The sequence below is a fragment of the Pipistrellus kuhlii genome, unplaced genomic scaffold (genome assembly GCF_014108245.1).
Source record: "Pipistrellus kuhlii isolate mPipKuh1 unplaced genomic scaffold, mPipKuh1.p scaffold_m20_p_91, whole genome shotgun sequence".
In the NCBI taxonomy this organism is placed as follows: Eukaryota; Metazoa; Chordata; class Mammalia; order Chiroptera; family Vespertilionidae; genus Pipistrellus; species Pipistrellus kuhlii.
Window position 1 is genome coordinate 193,133 of NW_023425597.1, and position 18,541 is coordinate 211,673.

At 68.7% G+C, this 18,541-nt stretch overlaps 3 protein-coding genes across 4 annotated transcripts in view; all 3 read left to right on the forward strand.

The window, feature by feature from the left end:
* The first annotated feature begins 6,545 nt into the window (after positions 1-6,545).
* Positions 6,546-8,984, forward strand: SYT8 (synaptotagmin 8). The gene is given in 9 exon segments (XM_045578251.1): positions 6,546-6,908; positions 7,009-7,175; positions 7,588-7,686; positions 7,776-7,811; positions 7,814-7,942; positions 8,019-8,186; positions 8,271-8,376; positions 8,463-8,596; positions 8,665-8,984. Coding segments are annotated over 9 exon segments (1,167 nt in total). The 5' UTR covers positions 6,546-6,814; the 3' UTR covers positions 8,899-8,984.
* A 1,077-nt stretch (positions 8,985-10,061) lies between these two features.
* TNNI2 (troponin I2, fast skeletal type) lies at positions 10,062-12,553 on the forward strand. Its single transcript, XM_045578252.1, has 8 exons — positions 10,062-10,272; positions 10,858-10,887; positions 11,066-11,072; positions 11,490-11,531; positions 11,614-11,742; positions 11,819-11,908; positions 12,049-12,225; positions 12,320-12,553. Exons 2-8 carry the CDS (start codon positions 10,880-10,882, stop codon positions 12,413-12,415), a joined length of 549 nt encoding a protein of 182 aa, XP_045434208.1. The 5' UTR covers positions 10,062-10,272; positions 10,858-10,879; the 3' UTR covers positions 12,416-12,553.
* A 3,523-nt stretch (positions 12,554-16,076) lies between these two features.
* The window catches only part of LSP1 (lymphocyte specific protein 1), a 32,279-nt gene continuing 29,814 nt past the window's right edge, over positions 16,077-18,541 (forward strand). The window contains exon 1 of one of the 2 annotated variants that reach the window (XM_045578222.1): positions 16,077-16,204. In XM_045578222.1, coding sequence (XP_045434178.1) covers positions 16,134-16,204 — 71 coding nt within the window. In that variant the 5' untranslated portion in view covers positions 16,077-16,133. The remainder of the gene's footprint in view (positions 16,205-18,541) is intronic. The other variant, XM_036428788.2, reaches the window with a different exon arrangement.

Sequence of the window (18,541 nt, forward strand, 5' to 3'; positions counted from 1 at the left end):
CACCCCACCACATCCTGGCAGAGGCGGGAGGCAGAGCTTGGCCACCCTGAAGAGGGCCCCACCGGGCAGCATGCTGGGGCCGGGGCCGGGACCTTCTCCCCGGGACCAGCTTTGGGCTGAGGTGGGGAGGGGGCAGCAGGGAGTGGGGTCCGTCTGTGGTCCCCAAAGTAGAAAACTCACCTCCCACCTCTGCCCCTTCCCCCCGCCTGGGCCCCAGGCCTGCCCAAGCTGAGGGGGAGCTGAGGGGGATGAGGCTTGCGGTCGGGAGGCCAGGGCTGGCGGAGGGGCCGCCTGGGCGGTGGAGGGTCTGGAATGTGCACGCAGCCCCTCCCGCCCGCAGCCAGCCCGTCCAGGACACGCTCCATGTAGGGAAGGCTTTGATCGCGCGTCCCACCCGGAGGGTCCCCCTCTCCCCTCTCCCCGCCACGTCCCCCCGCCCAGCCCCCTCGCGCTGCTATGCCAGCAAACGGGTTTGCGTTGGCGCCCGGCCAAACCCTGGAATGTGCCTGCCGGCTGCAGCGGCTGTTTCTGGAACAGGGACGACAAAGCGCGGCCTGTCTCGGGGTGGGGCGGACGGGCCGCGGCCTGCCCGGAGTCACGCAGGAGCCGGCGGGGGAGGGGTGACTGGGCTCTCACAGGCCGGGCCGGGGGGGGGGGGGCAGGCGCCGAGGGGACCCGCTGCACAGAGCACCCCAACACCTAGACTTCTGTGTGGTTCAGGCCCTGGGGAACGGTGCCACGTCCCGACCCCAGGCGTTTCGGGCAGCGTCTGCACGTGGGGTCACAGGCGTGTGGCCTGAACGTGGGCCCCGGGCACCAGGGTCAGCTCTTCAGTCACCCGTGGGGTCACGAGGCCCGGCACGCAGGGGCAAAGACCAGGTGGGGAGGTGAGCCCACCTGGCACGGCCATGATGGGCAGAGGCCCGGCTCACATGGGCGGGGGCACCCGTGAGAGGGCCCTGGGCACCCAAAGATGCAGTGGGACTCGGAATCGGCCCGGGGGCCTGAGAGGGGGCGTGGGCTGGTGTGAGAGGCAGGCGCGGGGGTGACGTGGCCCGGGACACTGAGGGGAGCGTGGCCCAGAGCAGCACAGGCGAGCAGAGCAATAGGGACGGGCAGGGCATCGAAGCTCAGGCCGTCAGAGGCCCTGGGAACGGGGAAGCTGTGTGTCTGTCAGGCTGGTGTTCAGAGGAGTGTGGTATGGGCTGCCCAGATACTCAGAAAGCTGTGGGTCAGGGTTCTGAGGCCCGGCGCCAAGGGTTCTGAGTCTGGAGCCGGGGTGAGGAGGCCAGCTGCCTTGGACCCAGAGGACAGAGCCGGGCGGGCCAGACCTGCTCTGGACCCAGGACTTCGGGGTGTCAGGAACCTGCCCCATCCGCTCAGGGGAGCCAGGCTACCCAACCCTCTCGGGATTCAGAAAGTGACTTCCAGGGGTGCCATGCGGGGTGATCATGTGCCCAGGCGTCCCGGGCCCTCAGTGTGGGGCCGTATTGCCTGTACTAATGGGGTCCCCAGTTTTGCAGTCTAACAGAACACCCATCATCCTGGCTACAGAAAGGCCCAGAGGACCGGGTGGCATAGAGGTTATCCCAGTTCTGCAGGGAATGGGGTTCAGGACCCAGAACCCCAAGAAAAGTCTGTGAGTGCTCAATGCCACAGGAGCATCTGGCTGTGGACCCCAACTCAGCGGAGTGGGGTGCGGTACTCTGACACTCGGACAAGGGGTTCAGAACTCCACACACACACACTAGTGGGTTTCAGGACCCCAGGTACTCCATGGAGTACAGGACCCCACAGTCTGACTAACGGGGTCCAGGCCAAGGCACGTCTGGGTGGGGAGGCCCCTCTGCAGACACCTGGGTGGCGGGCGGGCAGGCGCCCAGCACGAGGAGAACAGCACACAGAGCCGGAGACAGGGATGAATGGACCCACACAGGCAGAGAGGGGTGGAGGGGGGCGTCCAGACCGCAGCTGAGGCCACCGGCGGGCCTGGCACGGGGCGAGCGGACGTGTCGGCTGGGCCTCTGGCAGTTTGGGGCCAGCACGTGGGCCAGGCTGTCCGGGCCCCGGTGCCCACCCCGGGGGTTCACAGGAGTGGGGGAGCCGCTCTGACACGGATGCCCTGGATGAGTTGGACCCACCCAGAGCTACAGAGGGGCTCATAGGGTGAGCCCCAGTGACAGGGAGGGAGGGGTGCAGGCCCTGGGAGGGACCCCAGTCCCCAGGCCACTGAGAACCTCACGTCTTTGGCACGGGGGTTGGAGCTCCAGCATTTGGGAGGTGTTACATACTGCAGTGCAATCAGAGATGGGGTATGTCCCCTCCATTTCCAGGTGAATTGGTTATAATTCACCCTGAAACTCCAAAGAACGAGACTCATTCCCCAGAAACCCAGACTCACTGACAAAAGAGCACAGACTGGAAAGATAGTGGGGTGCAGGCCCTTAGAGGCTCAGAGAGTGGGGTACAGACTCCCAGAGGTTCAGATGGTGGGATGTAGGTTCCCCAGAGGCTCAGAGAGTGGGGTACAGACTCCCAGAGGTTCAGATGGTGGGATGTAGGTTCCCCAGAGGCTCAGAGAGTGGGGTACAGACTCCCAGAGGTTCAGATGGTGAGATGTAGGTTCCCTAGAGGCTCAGATGGTGGGATGTAGGTTCCCTAGAGGCTCAGATAGTGGGGTACAGACTCCCAGATGCTCAGATAGTGGGGTATAGGCCCCCCAGAGGCTCAGATAGGGGGTGCAGGCTCCCAGATGAAGAGGCTCAGACATTGAGGGAGACACAGGCTGGTCCTGGCAGAAGGCACAGGGCTCCTCCGCCCCAGGACGTAGCGAGCGGAGCCCGGTCCCTGCCGTCCTGGGTGCCGGTGGCCGGGCCCCTGCACGTCTCACGGTTCCTGCCAGCAGCTCCCCCTCCCCGAGCCAGCATCTGCCCTGAATTCCAACCTCAAACATCCCAGACCACCCCGGAGGCAGCCGGTCCAGAGCCCCCCTCCAGGTCCCCGCGAGGCGCTGCCAAGCCGCCAGCCCGGGGCACTGGCCCGGGGCTGCCGGCTCTGTTTGGTTTTCCCTTCCTGCCCCGGAGCCTCAGCCGCAGTCGCGCCACAGGGCGCCCCTTCCTGGGGAGGGGACCGCGCAGCGGCTGGCTCACGCGGGGCACACGTATGCGGCCGCATTCGAGGGCCTGCGTCCGGGGACTGGCACGGCGCCCGCCCACACGCCTCCCCCCGGAGCGGGGTGCCGGCTCCCGGCATGCCCCACTGCCCCACAGGCCTCCTGAGGGCCCGGAGCCCAGCCAACGCCCGGCCCCTCTGCCGTCAGGCGCCTCGTCCAAACCGCACCGCTGGGCGGGACTTGGAGGGCGGCCGGCCGCCCGGGGACGCCCACGCGCCACGTGCCGCGTGCCCCGAGCCGCCGTGACTGGCATGGCACCGGCACGCAATGCCACCTGCGGTGCCACAGAGCAGCCTCAGAGCCTGCCCAGCCCTGCCGGCGGCCTGCCGTGCCCGGGCCCTGGGGCACATTCGCGAGCCCTCATCTGGCCACTGGCCCCAAGTGGCTTCTGGGAGACGACCGGCCGGGAGGGTGCCCGGTGCTGGCCCTGGGGAGGGCCGCACCCAGAATCGCTGGACCAGGGAACTGGCCAGAGCCCGAGGCGGAACTGGGCCCAGGGACGTGCTGCTGGGAGCGGGGACGCCCCATGGGCTCAGGAGAACCCGGGGAACCTGGCAGCCCAGCCAGGGCGGAGGCCTCCAGAGTCTTCTCTGCTCCAGGAACCTGGGCACCCAGAGGCCCTGGGCACAGGGGAGGGTGCCGCCCTCAGCCCTGCCCGCTCACCGGGCGGCCTCCGCAAGCAGTGCCGTAGCTCACCTGCTGGCACCAGGTTCTGTGCCCGGTTCTAGTGGCACCAGAACGCCACTGTCCTTCCAACACGGGCGTCCTCATGACCAGGGACCCCTCACCACCCCTCTAGCAGGTCCTAAGGGAGGACTGGAGGTGCCCCTGGAGGGGGTGGGCCCAGGCGCCTGGTCCTGGGCTCGAGCGGTGCCCTCCTCCCAAGGGCGTTCCGGCTCCCGAGGGCCAGCAGCTCCGGTCTGAGGTGGGGCTCCCCAAGGCCCGGCCTCCAGGCCCTCTCACCCACCGAGACGCTTGTCGCTGAGGCAGAGAGCCAGGGCTCCAGCCGAGCCTCTGAGCCCCGCCCGCGAGTGCCCGGAGGCCGGAGGCCAGGCGGGCCGCAGAGTCAGCTTGAGGTGAGAGCACCCGACCCCGGGGGGCTGCCACTCTGACCTTTGGGGGAACCTCGCTCTTCCCAGGGAAGGCCTGTGGGAGCACGCTCCCATCAGGCAGAGTCCCCCCGGCTGGACAGTGACCAGGCTGAGGGGGAGTCCCCGGGGGCACCCACAGCCCCGTGCCGGGGGCCTGGGAGAGGACACGAGTGGAGTGCAGCACCCACGTCAGGCAGGCCCATGTGTGGGGGCCACTAGAGAGGGTTCCTGCGGGAGGGGGAGCTCAGGCAGCTGAGGGCCCGGGTGGCCTGGGGGGGAGTGTGGCAAGGGGCAGCAGGAGCGGACACACTGTGGGGTCCGGGAGGGGGTGGGTAGAAGGAAGATCAGGACGCTGTCTGCAGGGGCTTCAGGGAGCCTCCAGGGCGGCAGGAAAGGCTTTCCCGGCCCGGCCGGCCACAGGGAGCAGCGAGCAAGGTCTTCTGGCAGGGACGCCGCGAGGCGGCCCAGCATGAGGGCTGGGGGAGGGTGAGCCCGCAGACCCACCGCGCCCGGCCTGTGGGGGTCACGCTTCCCCCCAGAGGAGCCCCAGGACCAGAGGCAGGACCTTGGCCGCTAACCTGGCCCAAGGAGCAGACGGCGCCACCTGGTGGCCGTGGGCCGGCCTGAACCTTTACCACCAGGCGGACCCTGCGGTCCTGAGGGACCATAAGGCTCCCCAGGCCTCCGGGTGCCTCTGGGCTGGTGACCAGGGTCCTGAGGCCCCATGACCCCCTCGGGCCAGCTCCCAGGCTTCTCCTGTGGCCCCCAGGGGTGGCCTTCAGCAGGAGTCAGATCAGGAATCCTGGCCAGCAGCACAAACTCTGTGACTGTGCCCGTCCGGCCCTGCAGTGCCCTGCCCCTGCCCTAACCCCAGTGAGGATGCCCTCAAGACAGGGCAGGGGAAAGGCATGCACACACACACACACATGTGCATGCAGGCCTCGCAAACGCACATGCATGCATGTATGCACACACAGCGTGCTGACCACTGATGCCGAAGTCTCCACCTTAAGAACCCGGCAGGCAGCTAGCTGTCTCCATTCCAGAATACATGTGGCCATACACCATGGGCAGAGGCGCCAGAGGGAGCCGGCGCCTCTGCCTGTGGTGTCCACCTGTGGCTCCAGGGACCCCAAAGGACCCGGCAGGCTCTCGGGCCAGCCCCGGGCCCAAAGGGGCCATGGGCACTCGCCTTGGGGGGCCCGTATGGAAAACGTGCAGCCTCTTGCTCAGAAGGTGGTTGGAACCTCAAGGCTGCAAAGGCGGGAGTCGCACTGAGTGCCCTCCACGCCCCCTCTCTGTGCTGTGACCACGGGGACCAGCCCCGGGGGTGACCGAGCCCTGCCCCGGAGGCAGGACACAGCACTGGGCACCTCCCCTCTCGGCGTTGAGGGGCTTGGTGTCTCTGGGAGTGGGGCTGCCCCTGCCCAGCCCGTCGTGGGGGGACTAGGCATGGGTGAGCGTAAGTGGTGTCCTCTCAGGACCACCTGGGCTCCTGTCTGTCCCTCAGCAAGCTCGGTGCCGGGCCGGGTGGGGCGGCAGCAGGAGGGGATCTGGCCCACAGGCCTGGTTACTTCTGGAGGGGGTGGCAAGAGGGGTGCCAGGCTCTTGTGGGTATAAAGGGAGCCCCAGGTTGGAGGAAGGTGCCTCTTGGAGGCCAGGGCTCCCCAGAGGAGAGGAGCCAGGAGGGGCTGGGCCGAGCGTTGCTGTGGGCCTAGGTCAAGGTGCACCCGCTGTGGCAAAGGGCCCCAGCTGGAATCCGGCTGGGAGGGGCCGGCCCGGCCAGGTGTGCTGCCTCCCCAGGCCCCAGGCAGGTGGCGGAGCCGGCCCGCCCTCCTCCCCACCCCTTGCCTAAGGGTGGCAGATAGGCAGGCCCGGGCGGGAGGGCGGGCTGCTGAGTCAGTTTGCAAGGAATGTTCGGGCACTCCCGGACACACCCCGAGCCTGCCGGCCCCGCCGCGCCCTCCCAGGTGCCTTGGCCCTGCGCCCGCAGTGCCAGGAACGCACCTTCAGCCCGAGCTTGCTCAGACCGGCTCCCGCCGGCTGCAACCCCGCTCCTCAGCCCCCTGCTCCCCCCATGACCTCATTGAGCCCTGACCCTATGGAGCTCCCTTCGCTGTGCTCTCAAGGGCCCAGGGCTGGCCCACATGTGTGAACAGCTCCTCCTGTGTGACATGCAGACGGGAGGATAAGGGGTCCCCCAGGCAACCACAGCTGGGATCAAAGGGTTCCTGCAGGAGGAGGCCCTGCGATGAGAGGGTCTGCAGGGAGGCCCAGGGGGGCCCAGCCTACGTGGCCAGGTCTGGGGGCCGGGGAGGTGGCCAGGGACCAGGCCTGTGGCAGCTAAGCTGGCGCTTTGGCCAAAGCCCAGGACCTCCCCCGGTTGGCTCCACTCATAACCATGCCCCTGGCCACCCCGGGCTGCTTCCCTGCCCAGCACACCCAGACTGGCTGCTGCTGGAAGACAGGGCGGTGGGCAGAGGCCTGAAGGCCACCCCCACAGGTGACCCGGCCGCCCTGGCCATCTCCTCCAGGCCAGCAGGGATGGGCGATGGGGCATCCCGCAGGCCCCCACAGTGCCCCGGCCCCCACGGGCACCTCGGCTGCACCCGGGCTCATTCCAGACCTCGTTGCCAGGAGTCCCTGTGCGTTGTGGGGCCCAGGAGGGTCCTGGGGCCGGCCGGGCTGGGTGGGGGCAGTGCTGCCCACAGGGGCATTTCGGGCCCATCTCTGCGCCCACCCCAGGGCCCCGATGGGCACAGGTGGCCGTCGCTGTCGCCGCCGCCATCCTCGCTGCTTCCTGCCTCCTGTGCGTCGTCTGCTGCTGCCGTCGCCGAGCCCGCAGGAGGAAGCCCCGAGACAAAGAGGCCGTGGGCCTGGGCAGTGTCCCGGGCACCACCACCACCCACCTGGTGAAGGCGGGCACCGGCGCTCCCGTGCCCGGCACCTGGCCAGCTCAGTCCCAGATCTCAGCTCAACGTCTAGGTCAGGGGCTCAGGGGCTCAGGAGGAGCTCAGGCCCCCAGCGGCAGGTGTGCCCAGCAGAGGAGGCCAGAGGGCCTTCCTGGAGGGGGGAGGCAGGGAGGGGGGGAGGCAGGAACAAAGAGAGGTGGGAGTGCCAGCCCCAGCTGGGCCTGCACCAGGGCGGCCACAGCACGTTCTGAGGAGGCAGGGGTGCCAGGGACCGGCTGGGGCAGGGCCACCGTGCTGGCTGGTCAGCTGAGCTGTGGGTGGACCCTCTGGTGGCCTGGTCCAGGGTGGGCGGTCAGGGTTCTGAAGAGGGTTCGGTCCCAGCAGCTCCGGCCACCATCCCTGCCCACTCCAGGTGCAGCCGGAGGTGGACGACGTGGGGTCCGGCCCGGGGGGAGCCCCGCAGTGGGGGCGCCTGCAGCTCTCCCTGGAGTATGACTCTGGGAGCCAGGAGGTGAGGGCCCCGGAGGCTCTGCGGGCTAGGAGGGGGGCCGGGTGCGGGGCTGACCCCGGGCCCCCGGCTGAGTCACCCTTGGCTCCCAGATCTGGGTGGGCCTCAAGCAGGCGGCGGACCTGAGGGCCGGGAGCCCGGGGGGCAGGCGGACCCCTACGCCTGCGTCAGCCTGTCCCCCCAGCCCGGGCACAGACACGCGACCCGGGTGCACCGCGGCACACTCTGCCCGGTGTTTGAGGAGACCTGCCGCTTCCGCGTGAGCCTGGCTGCCGGCGAGGGGGCGGGCGGGCGGGGCCGGGCGGGCGCGGGCGCGACTCACACCCCGCCTGCAGGTGCCGCTGGCGGAGCTGCCCCGGACCACCCTGCGGGTGCAGGTGCTGGACTTCCGGCGCGCCTCCGGGCACCAGCCGCTAGGCGAGCTCCGCCTGCCGCTGGGCACCCTGGACCTGCAGCACGTCCTGGAAGTCTGGCGCACACTGGGGCCCCCGGGCACTGTCGAGGTAAGGGTGCTGACCCCCTGCTTTGGCCCGGGCCTGCCTGGGGTGCCAGCAGCCGAGAGACCCAGGCCCCTGTCGCGCCCGCAGGCTGAGCGGACGGGGGAGCTGTGCTGCTTGCTGCAGTACGCGCCCGGCTGGGGCCGGCTGACAGTGGTCGTGCTGGAGGCCCGGGGCCTGAGCCTGGGGCTGGCAGGTGAGAGCCCCCTCCGCATCCCCTGGGGGGGGCACAGGGCTCGGAGGTCAGGCCCGCGCCCCCCGCGCCCCCCTCCGCCCGCCCAGAGCCGTACGTGAAGGTCCAGCTCCTGCTGAACCGGAGGAAGTGGAAGACGAGAAGGACGTCCGTCTGGAAGGGCACGGCCGCCCCCTACTTCAACGAGGCCTTCACCTTTCTCGTGCCGCTGAGCCAGATCCAGGTGGGCTGCCTGGAGGAGGGGGCCCGTCCTCCCGGGGGCCATGCTGACCGCCTGTCTCCTCTGCTCAGAGCGTGGACCTGGTGCTGGCCGTCTGGGCCCAGGGCTCGCGGCTCTGGGCTGAGCCGGTGGGCAAGGTGGCGCTGGGAGCCCGGGCCTCGGGCCAGCCGCTGCAGCACCGGGCCGACATACTGGCCCACGCCCGGCGGCCCGGCGCCCGGTGGCACCGCCTGCGGCCCGCCGGGGAGGTGGACCAGGCCCTGGGCCTGAGGCCCCGCCGGCGCCTGCCCCTGCCCGGCTCCTGACAGCACCCTGAGCCTCCATGTCCCGCCCTGAGCTGTGGGCCCGTCCCGGCCACGGGGGGGCTGCAATAAACGTCGCTTCCACCACCTCCTGTGTCTTCCTGTGCCCGGGGCAACGTGGGGGGCACCTCCGAGGGCGAGAAGGAGAAGGCCCCCTCCAGACTCACCCAGCCCTGCGGCCTCCGGGGGCGATGAGGGGCCCCTCTACCCCAACGAGCACAACACCGGAGCGGGGAGCCCTCCTGCCTGGGGTTCAGCGTGAGGGACAGTGTGTGTGAGGCAGGAGGGCTGGAGGGGGCCACGGGGTGTGGTGGGCAGGAGGGGGCCTTTGAGGGCGCTGCGGGAAGGAAGGGACCCACCCCCGGGGCCCGGCCGGCTCCTCTCGCCCCTGAACCTCGGGGCGGCGGCTGCAGGGCTGCCCCAGGCGCGCGAGCAGCAGGGGGCAGTAGAAGCCTTCGGAAGCCTCGCAGGGTCTCTGGGGGCCCAGCCTGGCGGGAAAGAATGCAGCTCTAATCCCCCACATCTGGGACTTCGGCTCTGCCTGACCCTCCCCACGCCCCGAGCGGGGCCGCTCCCCCGGCTCAGAGGCAGCCAAGTCCGGGGCCTCCGGATGCCTGAGCTGGGTGGGGGCTGCCTGGGCCCCAGCCCGGAGGGGAGAGCGTTCCAGGCGGGGGCCCCCCGCCCCTCTGGCAGGGAGTGTTCGAGCTGTGGGAGCACAGCCCTGGGTGGGGCGCCCCTGCTTGGCTGCACGTCCAGGGCGACCCCGTGCCTGCTGCGGGCGGGAAGCCGGGTTCACGTCCCCGCCCGAGACCCCAGGAGCTGCTGCAGGCCCAGAGGCCCGTTTGGGGTCCGGGCCCGGCTTCGGAGCTGGGCTGGGGGAAGGGGGGCCTGGCCAGCGTGTGGCAGCCATGCCCTGGGCTGGAAGGGGAGCAGTGAGCTGCTGAGGAGGTGGCGGTGGGGGGGAGGGGACAGGGGACACTGTGCTGTGGACCCCCACGTAGGACGGGGGCCTGAGTCCCAGAGCCCCTCGGCTGACCCTGAGCCGTGATTCCCCCCTCCCCCCAGGCCTCACGCAGCTGCCCGCATGCTCCTTGCAAGAACAGGAGCTTCTCGGACTCGTCACTGATCCCTAAATAGAGCAACCCAACCTCGGCACCCCCCCCCAAGACTTCTTGGACTGGAGGGCAGCATGTGGCTGAGCCGGCCAGGCGGCCGGGCCGGTGGGGAGGGCCCTGCGCCCCCATTGGTCTGAGGAGGGCTCCATGTCCTTTCTGAGCGGGGGCCCAGCCTGGGGAGGACATTTATACCCCTCCCGTGCCCACCCGCCAGGCGACACCGCCAGCCGACCTGCTCCCCGCTCGCGCAGCCGAACGCTAGGTGAGGCCACGGGCGGCTCGGCCCGGCGGGCACAGGCACCCACACAGCCCGGCCGGCCTTCGGGATGCCCCTGGGTGGGGGGCCGGCCACCAGGGACCCCGCCGGCAGCCCTCTGCGGGGGGCTTGCTCGGGTCTGGGGGTGCGATGGAGACGCAGGGGGAGGTGGGCCTGGGCGGGAGGGGCAGGGGGCCTGGACAGGCCTCGAGGACTAGGCCTCGGTGTCAGGACGCGGTGGGAAGGGGTCTCTGTGCGTCAGGGGACCCCAGGCTGAACGGGGGAGCAGCCTCCCGCAGGCAGGCACTTGGGCCCAACGCCGAAGGAGCGGAGCTAAAATTAGCAGGAGCACCTGCCCGGTGCCCGCCCCGCCCCGCCCGCGGGGACAGCTGCCCGCCCGCCTGCCCGCCAGGGACTTTCTGGGACACTTTCTCCTCGCTCTGCTCCCAGGGAATTCCAAGATGATCTCTCCCCCCTGCCCCCCACCCCCAGGAGGCTGGAGTTGGGGGCGGGGCAGCAGGGGGCCCGGTGAAGGTGAGGTGCTGTCCCCCACAGTCCGAGGCCCTGACACCCCATCTTTCTCTCCCACAGGCTCTAAGCCCAGGACTTCAAGATGGGGGAGTAAGTGAAGTCCCCGACCCCAATGCCCCTGCCGCTCCCTCCTTCCACCCCCAGGCGGGGCCTCTGCCCGCCCGGCCATGCTGTTTTGTCCCCTGCCCCCCTACCCCCACCCCATCACAGACCCTAACCTCTCTCTTCTCTCCCCCCTCCCCACCCCCCCTCCACCCTCCTGGGACAGTGACGAGGTGAGTATCTCTTGAGGGTGAAATGCAGAGGGAATGGGAGCCCCCCCGCCCCCCCCGCCCCAACTGAGATAGGTCAGAGGTCAGAATTTCAAGGTCCAGGAAGAAGGCCCCCACCCGCACCCCCGTCCCCGCAGACAGCGACACACACAGGAAGTGGCAGCTGTTGCCTCACGGGAAGGGGAAATGGGCCTGCGGCCTGGTCACCCTGGAAATGGCTGCTTTTCTCGAATCACGACACCCCACGCTCGGCCCTGCAGGCCCCACCCCGAGGCCCAGCCTGGTCTCCACACCCCGACGGGCCACCCCCAGGCCCAGCTGTCCCCCGAGCAGGACCCCGGCCGGGTGGAGCGTGGGGAGGGATGAGGGTGGATGTGGAGAGCCCGGCCCTGACTCTGCTCCCTCTCCCCCGCCTTGCAGAAGCGAAACCGGGCCATGACGGCCCGCAGACAACACCTCAAGGTAGGTGCCCCCCCCCCGGGGAGGCCGCAGGGGGGTCCGCACCAGCCGGGCAGCCCCTCACTGCCCCCCCGCCCCTCCCCAGAGCGTGATGCTCCAGATCGCGGCCACGGAGCTGGAGAAGGAGGAGAGCCGCAAGGAGTCGGAGAAGCAGAACTACCTGTCGGAGCACTGCCCCCCGCTGCACCTCCCCGGCTCCACTGCCGAGCTGCAGGTACCCCAGCCCGCCCACCTCGGTTTCCCCAGGGTCCCACGTGGGGACGGCCACTCACTGCCCCCGCCGCCCGCAGGAGCTCTGCAAGCAGCTGCACGCCAAGGTGGACGCGGCCGAGGAGGAGAAGTACGACATGGAGGTGAAGGTGCAGAAGAGCAGCAAGGAGGTGAGCAGGCCGGGGCGCAGGCGCGGGCGCGGGCGCGGGGAGAGGGGCGAGGGCGAGGGCGAGGGGCACGGAGCGATGGGTGGCAGGCACAGCGCGGCCTGGCCCTGCGGCTCCCGCCCAGCCCCCCGCTCCCCCCGCAGCTGGAGGACATGAACCAGAAGCTGTTCGACCTCCGCGGCAAGTTCAAGCGGCCGCCGCTGAGGAGGGTGCGCATGTCGGCCGACGCCATGCTGAAGGCGCTGCTGGGCTCGAAGCACAAGGTGTGCATGGACCTGAGGGCCAACCTGAAGCAGGTCAAGAAGGAGGACACCGAGAAGGTAGGCGCCCCCGTCCCCCGTCCCCCGCCCCGTCCCTGCCCCGAGCCCCTTCCCTGCGGGGGAACGAGGCTGAGCCTCCTCCGCCCACCCCCAGGAGCGGGACCTGCGGGATGTGGGCGACTGGAGGAAGAACATCGAGGAGAAGTCCGGCATGGAGGGCCGCAAGAAGATGTTCGAGTCAGAGTCCTAGGCCGCCCCCGGACCCCCCACCCCCGGCCTCGCGCTGGCGGGCACCCCGGCTCCGGGCAGGGTGGCAGGGGGTGGGCCCCGGGAGCCGCCTGGAGTGCGGGCTCACCGCAGCTGTCAATAAAGGTCTCCAACCCTGTGACTGGTCTCTGCGGCCTCGTTGAGACCTCATCGCCCACCGGCCGCCCATGCCTCTGGGTGCTGCACCCCGGGAAGGCCCACTGGCTGGCCGGGAGCCAGTGCCCTCGACCAGGTGCTAGGGGAACGGGGGCGAGGGCACGAGGGAGCCATGCAGGGGCCTCAGGAATGTCGGGAAGGCCCTGAGAGCTGACTCCGTTGGCTGGCTGCACCCAGGGCTGGGGCTGTTGTGCTCACAGCCAGTCCCCAGGGCTCCCGCTGGCTCTGGGCGACTTGGTGGCTGATATGTCCCAGCCCTTGGTGGCTGATACGTCTGAGCAGTTCTCACAGGAGACCCTCGGCCAGTGTGCACGGCCATCACAGGGGTTCAGCTGCCCAGAGACCGTCTGAATCCGTCACCCCAAGTCTAGGCCGGGCCCTGTGGGCCACTCCCCATTCCTCCTGAGACCCCACAGCCTCCCCCGGGGGATGCCGTGCTGCAGCCCTGGGTCCGACGGCCCCCCAGATGGTTTATGCCAGGGGGTTCAGGCTCAGAGGGGCCGGGGTCCCAGCTCCCCACAAAGACAGGCCAAGCCAAGCCGGCCCCACGCGGGCCCAGCAGGCAGGCTGGGGCCCCTCTCTGCTCAGCCCCAGGTCCTGGCCCACCTCACACATCAAGGGGCCGTGTCCCTGAGGGCCGGATGAGGGCTGTCATGGCAAGGCCAAGGCTGTCAGCCTCCCGTGATGGATGGGGCGACAGCCCGCCCGCCAAGGTCCCTGCGCTCAGATCTCCGAGTGAGCCGGGGGGCCCCTCGGCCCATGATGGAGGGGCTGTCGGCAGCCCCTGCCCCCCGGAGGTCCTGGCGATTGATCTGCCGGGGCCGGAGATGGGGAGGGCGGCAGCCTTCAGCCTTGGCTGCCTCGTGGGATGGGGGCTGACGTCAGTGGCGCCCTGGCCTTCACCCGTCGTCCTCCCGCCTGCGCTGGGCGGCCTGGGCCCCGCCGTGTCCTCTGAGCGGCTCCCACGGGCCCTGCCACGGGTGACCTGCGGCTTCGGCCGGTTTATCATCCTGGGGCCCGCTGACTGGACAGCGACTCCAGCTACCGCAGGGGAAGGCCAGGCCTCGGCAGACAGCCCTCCCCCTCCCCAGGGCTGGGAAGCACGGTGACCGCAGCTTTCAGGCCTGGGAACCCAGGGAGATGCGTCCCCCAGGCCTCCGTCCCAGCACCATCTCCTCCTCAGAAAGGGCCTGGCTCCCAGACGGCTGGGAGCCGGACGGGGGCAGAAGTGCCCGGCCCGAGTGTCCTGGAGGCACCGAGTGGGCCACACGGCGAAAGTCAATCAAATAACTCGGATCCCACCGGCGGAGTCAGGGGCTGAGCATTGACTAGGAACTAGGAGGTCAGGGTTCGATTCCCAGGAGGTCAGGGCACAGGCCTGGGTTGAGGGCTCCCTCCCCAGTGCGGGGCGTGCAGGAGGCAGCCGATCGATGACTCTGTCATCATGGATGTTTCTCTCTCCCTCTCCCTTCCTCTCTGAAATCAATAAAAACATTTTTTTAAAAATAAATGAGAGCCGGTGACAAGGACATGGGGCAGGGCGTACAGAGCGGCTCCGTGGGAAAGGGGCACGGCGGGCACACCTGTGGCTCAGGTGCCAGAGACTCTCCTTTTAGCAAACACAACAGCCACCTGCCCGCCTGCTGCCTCGGCCCAGCACCAGCTCCGAGGGGGACCCCGGGCCAATGCCCTGGGGCCTCTCTGTCACCGGCTGCCCCGCTCCCTCCTGCCCGACCCCTCCAAGTCCCTCCCAGTGGACTCCTCAGGCCGCTGAGCCACAGGTCCTCTTCCTGGCTCAGGGGACGGGGGGCTGCCTGGTCTTGGGGGTAATGTCCCTGCCACGGCCCAGCTGCCGGGCTCAGCTGGATGGCACGCGGCCCCAGGCCCCCACTGAGGACTGCGGAGCCCCTAGTCTGGCCCCTCCCCAGAGAGGAGGGCAGAAAAGGGTGGAAACAGACTCGGCGGGTCCCCTCGATCCTGCTTGTGCCCCCAAGGGCCCCCCATGACCCAGAGTCTGGGGCACCATCTGTCCACGTGGTCCGTTCTGGGCTCCTGGGGCAGAGGCTGGGGCAGGGGAGTGGAGGGGACGGTGGAGGAGCCACAGGGAGCCATGAAGGGCTAAGGCAAGCAGAATGTGGGGCGCTGTGTGCAAGTCAGGGGTGCCAGCAGTAGCCTGGCATGGTGAGGAGGTGGGTCCAGCTCTGTGTGCACCCAGAAAATGTCTCTTTTAAAAATATATATATATATATATATATATATATATATATCCTATCTAATAAAAGAGTAATATGCAAATTGGCCATCACTCCAACACACAAGGTGGCTGCCCCCATGTGGTCAAAGATCTTGCCCCCATGTGAATATAAGATGGCTGCCACAAGATGGCCAGCAGGGGAGGGCAGTTAGGAGGGACCAGGCCTGCAAGAGAGGGCAGTTGGGGCAATCAAGCCTGCAGGGAAGGGCAGTTAGGGGCTACAAGGTCAGCAGAGGAGGGAAGTTGGGGGCGACCGGGCCTGCAGAAAAGGGTAGTTGGGGGTGACCCAGGCCTGCAGGAGAGAGCAGTTTGGGGGCCAGGCCTGCAGGGGATGGCAGTTAGGGGTGATCAGACCTGCAAGGGAGGGCAGTTAGGGGCAATCAGGCTGACAAGGGAGCAGTTTGGCATCAACCAGACTGGCAGGCAGAAGCGGTTAGGGGTAATCAGGAAGGCAGACAGGAGAGCAGTTGGGAGCCAGCAGTCCTAAATTGTGAGAGGGATGCCCGGTGGGATCGGGTCTAAATGGGGAGTTTAACATCCCTTCAGGGGTCCCAGATTGGAGAGGGTGCAGGCTGGGCTGAGGGACACCCTACCCACCCCATGCATGAATTTCGTGCACCAGGCCTCTAGTGTGTGTATATATACAGATGTCAGAGAGGGAGGGAGAGGGAGAGAGAGATAGAAACATCAGTGATGAGAGAGACATAGATCGGCTGCCTCCTGCACTCCCCACACTGGGGATTCAGCCCACAACCTGGGCTTGTGCCCTGACTGGGAATTGAACTGTGACCTCTTGGTTCCTAGGTCAACACTCAGCCCCTGAGCCGTGTGGCTGGGCCCATCCAGAAGATTTCACTGGGTGTTTAGGTGCTGAGTGTGGGGCGTGGACCAGAACTGCACCCGCCCTGGGGCTGGGACCAGGATGCACACAGGCCCTTCGGGGCCAGGGCTGCCCGGGAAGGGGGTTCTGGGAGGTGGGACTCCTTGGCAGGCCCTGGGACTCTGGAGCACGCCAGGGTGCCCCAGTCCCGCACCCTGTTTCCCCCCACCCCCCTGCCAGCTGCCTTCCTGGGCCTGTCCGCCAGGCCCCACGACTTGCTTCACTCTTCCTGGTGGCTGGTGGATCCCTCCTGTTGCAGCATCAGACTGAAAACAACACCCAACCCCAGCCAAACCTCAACCTGCAGGAAGGGGGAAGTGAAACCCGGGGCGGGGTTGGGGGGGGGGGGGGTCAGCCGCCGCCCCAGGAAGCGCCCAGAGCAGCGTACATAGCGGTCCCTGAGCACCAGCCATGGCGGAGGCGGCTGGCCAGCCCGGCTCCGAGGAGCAGGAGGAGCTGCTGGTGGAGGAAGAAGGCGCTGGGTAAGGGCATTGGGAGGTGTTTACATGGGGGTAACGCTCGATCCCGAGGCCAACGGCCCTTGGGGCATGGTCCTGGGACCCGCCTGGGCGGCTGGGCCTCCCGGGAGAGGCCGAGAGCGGGGCCGGGCCCAGGAGGGCTGGACGCTCACCCAGGCACAGGGACACAGACTGAGGCCGGGGCCCGCAGAGTTGGTGCTGGAGGGGGGAGGGGGGTGGCTGGGCCTGGTATGGCGGAGAGGGGCTGCTCACTGGGGACCCACCAAGCCCACGTGGGGCTCAGCGAGAGCCTCCTGGGGTGATGGAGGCCAGGGAGGCCGCAGTCCCCAGTGGATGCGGCAGGACTGTGGGTTGGGGTGCAGGGTGAGGGCATGGGCAGAGGCTGTGTGTGGGGTGCTGGCAGAAGGGCCATCTGTGCCATGGCTGCCCGCCACCCAGAGCTGGGCCAAGAATGTTCGCGGCCCCCCGGGAAGCACCTGTGGGGGTGGGAGGCACGGTCCAGGGCCTGTTGGGGTGGGGGGTGGGGGTAAGCACTTCAGTAGATCCATGCCTTGGGGTCCCATGGCCCTGGGTGAATGTCCCAGAAGAGATGGGAGTGGGTGAGCTTGGGGACAGCGGGGCGTCCAGGGGCAGGGGGGTGTCTGGTGGAGATGCAGAGGCCTGTGGGGGTGGAGACCAGCCCAGGAGGAGGCCAGTAGGGTGCTGCCCAGCCGAGCAGGAGGGAAGGAGCAGGGCCCCAGCTCAGAGGGATGCCCAGGCCTGCAGGAGGGAGGAGAGGGCAGCAGGGCAGGGCCCGGAACCTCAGAACGGGATCACTGACCACCATCCCCCTAGCCCCCCAACACACACACACACACACGCACACTCTCTCTCCCTGTCTCTCTCTCTCTCTCTCTCTCTCTCCTCTGCTGGAGGCAGCAGGACCTGATACTGTGCGGGCACCTTTGCTAATACCGTGTGCATGAGTGTATGAGTGTGCACACGTGCAGGTGTGTGTGCAGGTACCAGTGTGTGTGTGAGAGAGGGGCTGGTCTGTCGGGAGGTCCAGCCCCGGGTGAGGCGGGTGGGAGGCTGAGCAGCGGCCCCATGGGGTCTGGCTCAGGGCACACGTGCTCAGCGCCGGCCGGCGAACAGGGACAGCTGTGTCCTGCTCAGATCCGGCTCCTCACGTCAGCGCCATGCGAACCCTGGCCTCCTTGTGCTCCTTGGGCACCTCATGCCCATAGAAGGGCACGCCGGCGCGGCCTGGCTGGTCACTCCTGCCTCCTTCCTTAGCCCCTCCTTGGCCCCTCCTCTCAGCTGTCACTCAGGCTGCGGGAGGGTGGAGGGAAGGCCCAGGCAGCCTTGGCCCAGGCAGCAGCAGGGGGGCTGTGGCTGAGCCGGGGCGTCCCGGTGCCTGTCCTGGGGGCTTAGGCTGCACAGGTGAAATATTGGGCTGGAGAGCTGGCCCTCAGACCCTCGCCCCGAGCGGGTGGAACCACAGACACCTCCCTCCTCCCTCCCCAGCCCCGTGTGGTGCGTGTGCAGCCCTGACCTTTCAGAGTGAAACTGAGACTCAGGGTGTGTCGGGTTCTCCTTTCACAAGGTGACTTAGGACCTGGGGGTTTTTCTACGGGGGGTCCCCAAGCCCAGGAGAGGGTGTGCGGCCTGGGAAGCCCCTCTGGAGCCCCCACGGGCTGGGTCTGCTGGGATCTCCCTAACTTCCACACGCTGCCCACAAGACCTGCTGGGGCTCAGGGTGTCGCCCTGCACGCCCGTCCCACACAGACTATGCCCCCCCCAAGACTGCCTCAGGCGGGGCGTCCTCCCTCAGACTGCCCGGGGGGGGGGACCCCCATGCTGTCTTGGCCCTGGTGGCCTCTCACCCCCTTGCCATCCCAGCAGGGCCAGACACCACCTGATATAGGGCACACGGCGCGGAGCAGCGGGCAGTGCCGAGGCCACTGGGCAGGAGGGAGGGGCTGGGCAGTCACCCTGGCAGGGGATACTGGGCTGGAAGAATTGAGGGCCTGGGTCCAGGGGCTCGTCCCCAGACTGAGCTGGATCAGGCCTGGGGACCCCCCCCCCCCCGGTGGGCCGCCTCGCTCCTCCCCGGTCAGGCAGGAGGTGCAGCCCAGCGGGGCTCCGGGTGCCTCTCTCCCATGAGGCTGTGAGGTCCTGGCTCCCCCGCCCTCCATCTGGACCCTCCACATTCCCCCCGGGGTGGGCGAGGGAGGGGTGGCTCAACCCCGCCCCTGCCGATTCAGCAAGCTGATTCCTTCCCTGCACCCCACCTTTTCGTGGGGCCCATCTGCCTCCTTGTTCCACAGCCCTGGCCCGAGGCAGTGCCCGGAGGCTCTG

What these genes read in the sequence shown, in the direction of transcription:
- TNNI2 (XM_045578252.1), top strand. An exon ending in GCTCCACTGCCGAGCTGCAG is followed by an intron (nt 11,743 to 11,818) that starts GTACCCCAGCCC and finishes CGCCGCCCGCAG; the next exon opens with GAGCTCTGCAAGCAGCTGCA. An exon ending in TGCAGAAGAGCAGCAAGGAG is followed by an intron (nt 11,909 to 12,048) that starts GTGAGCAGGCCG and finishes CTCCCCCCGCAG; the next exon opens with CTGGAGGACATGAACCAGAA.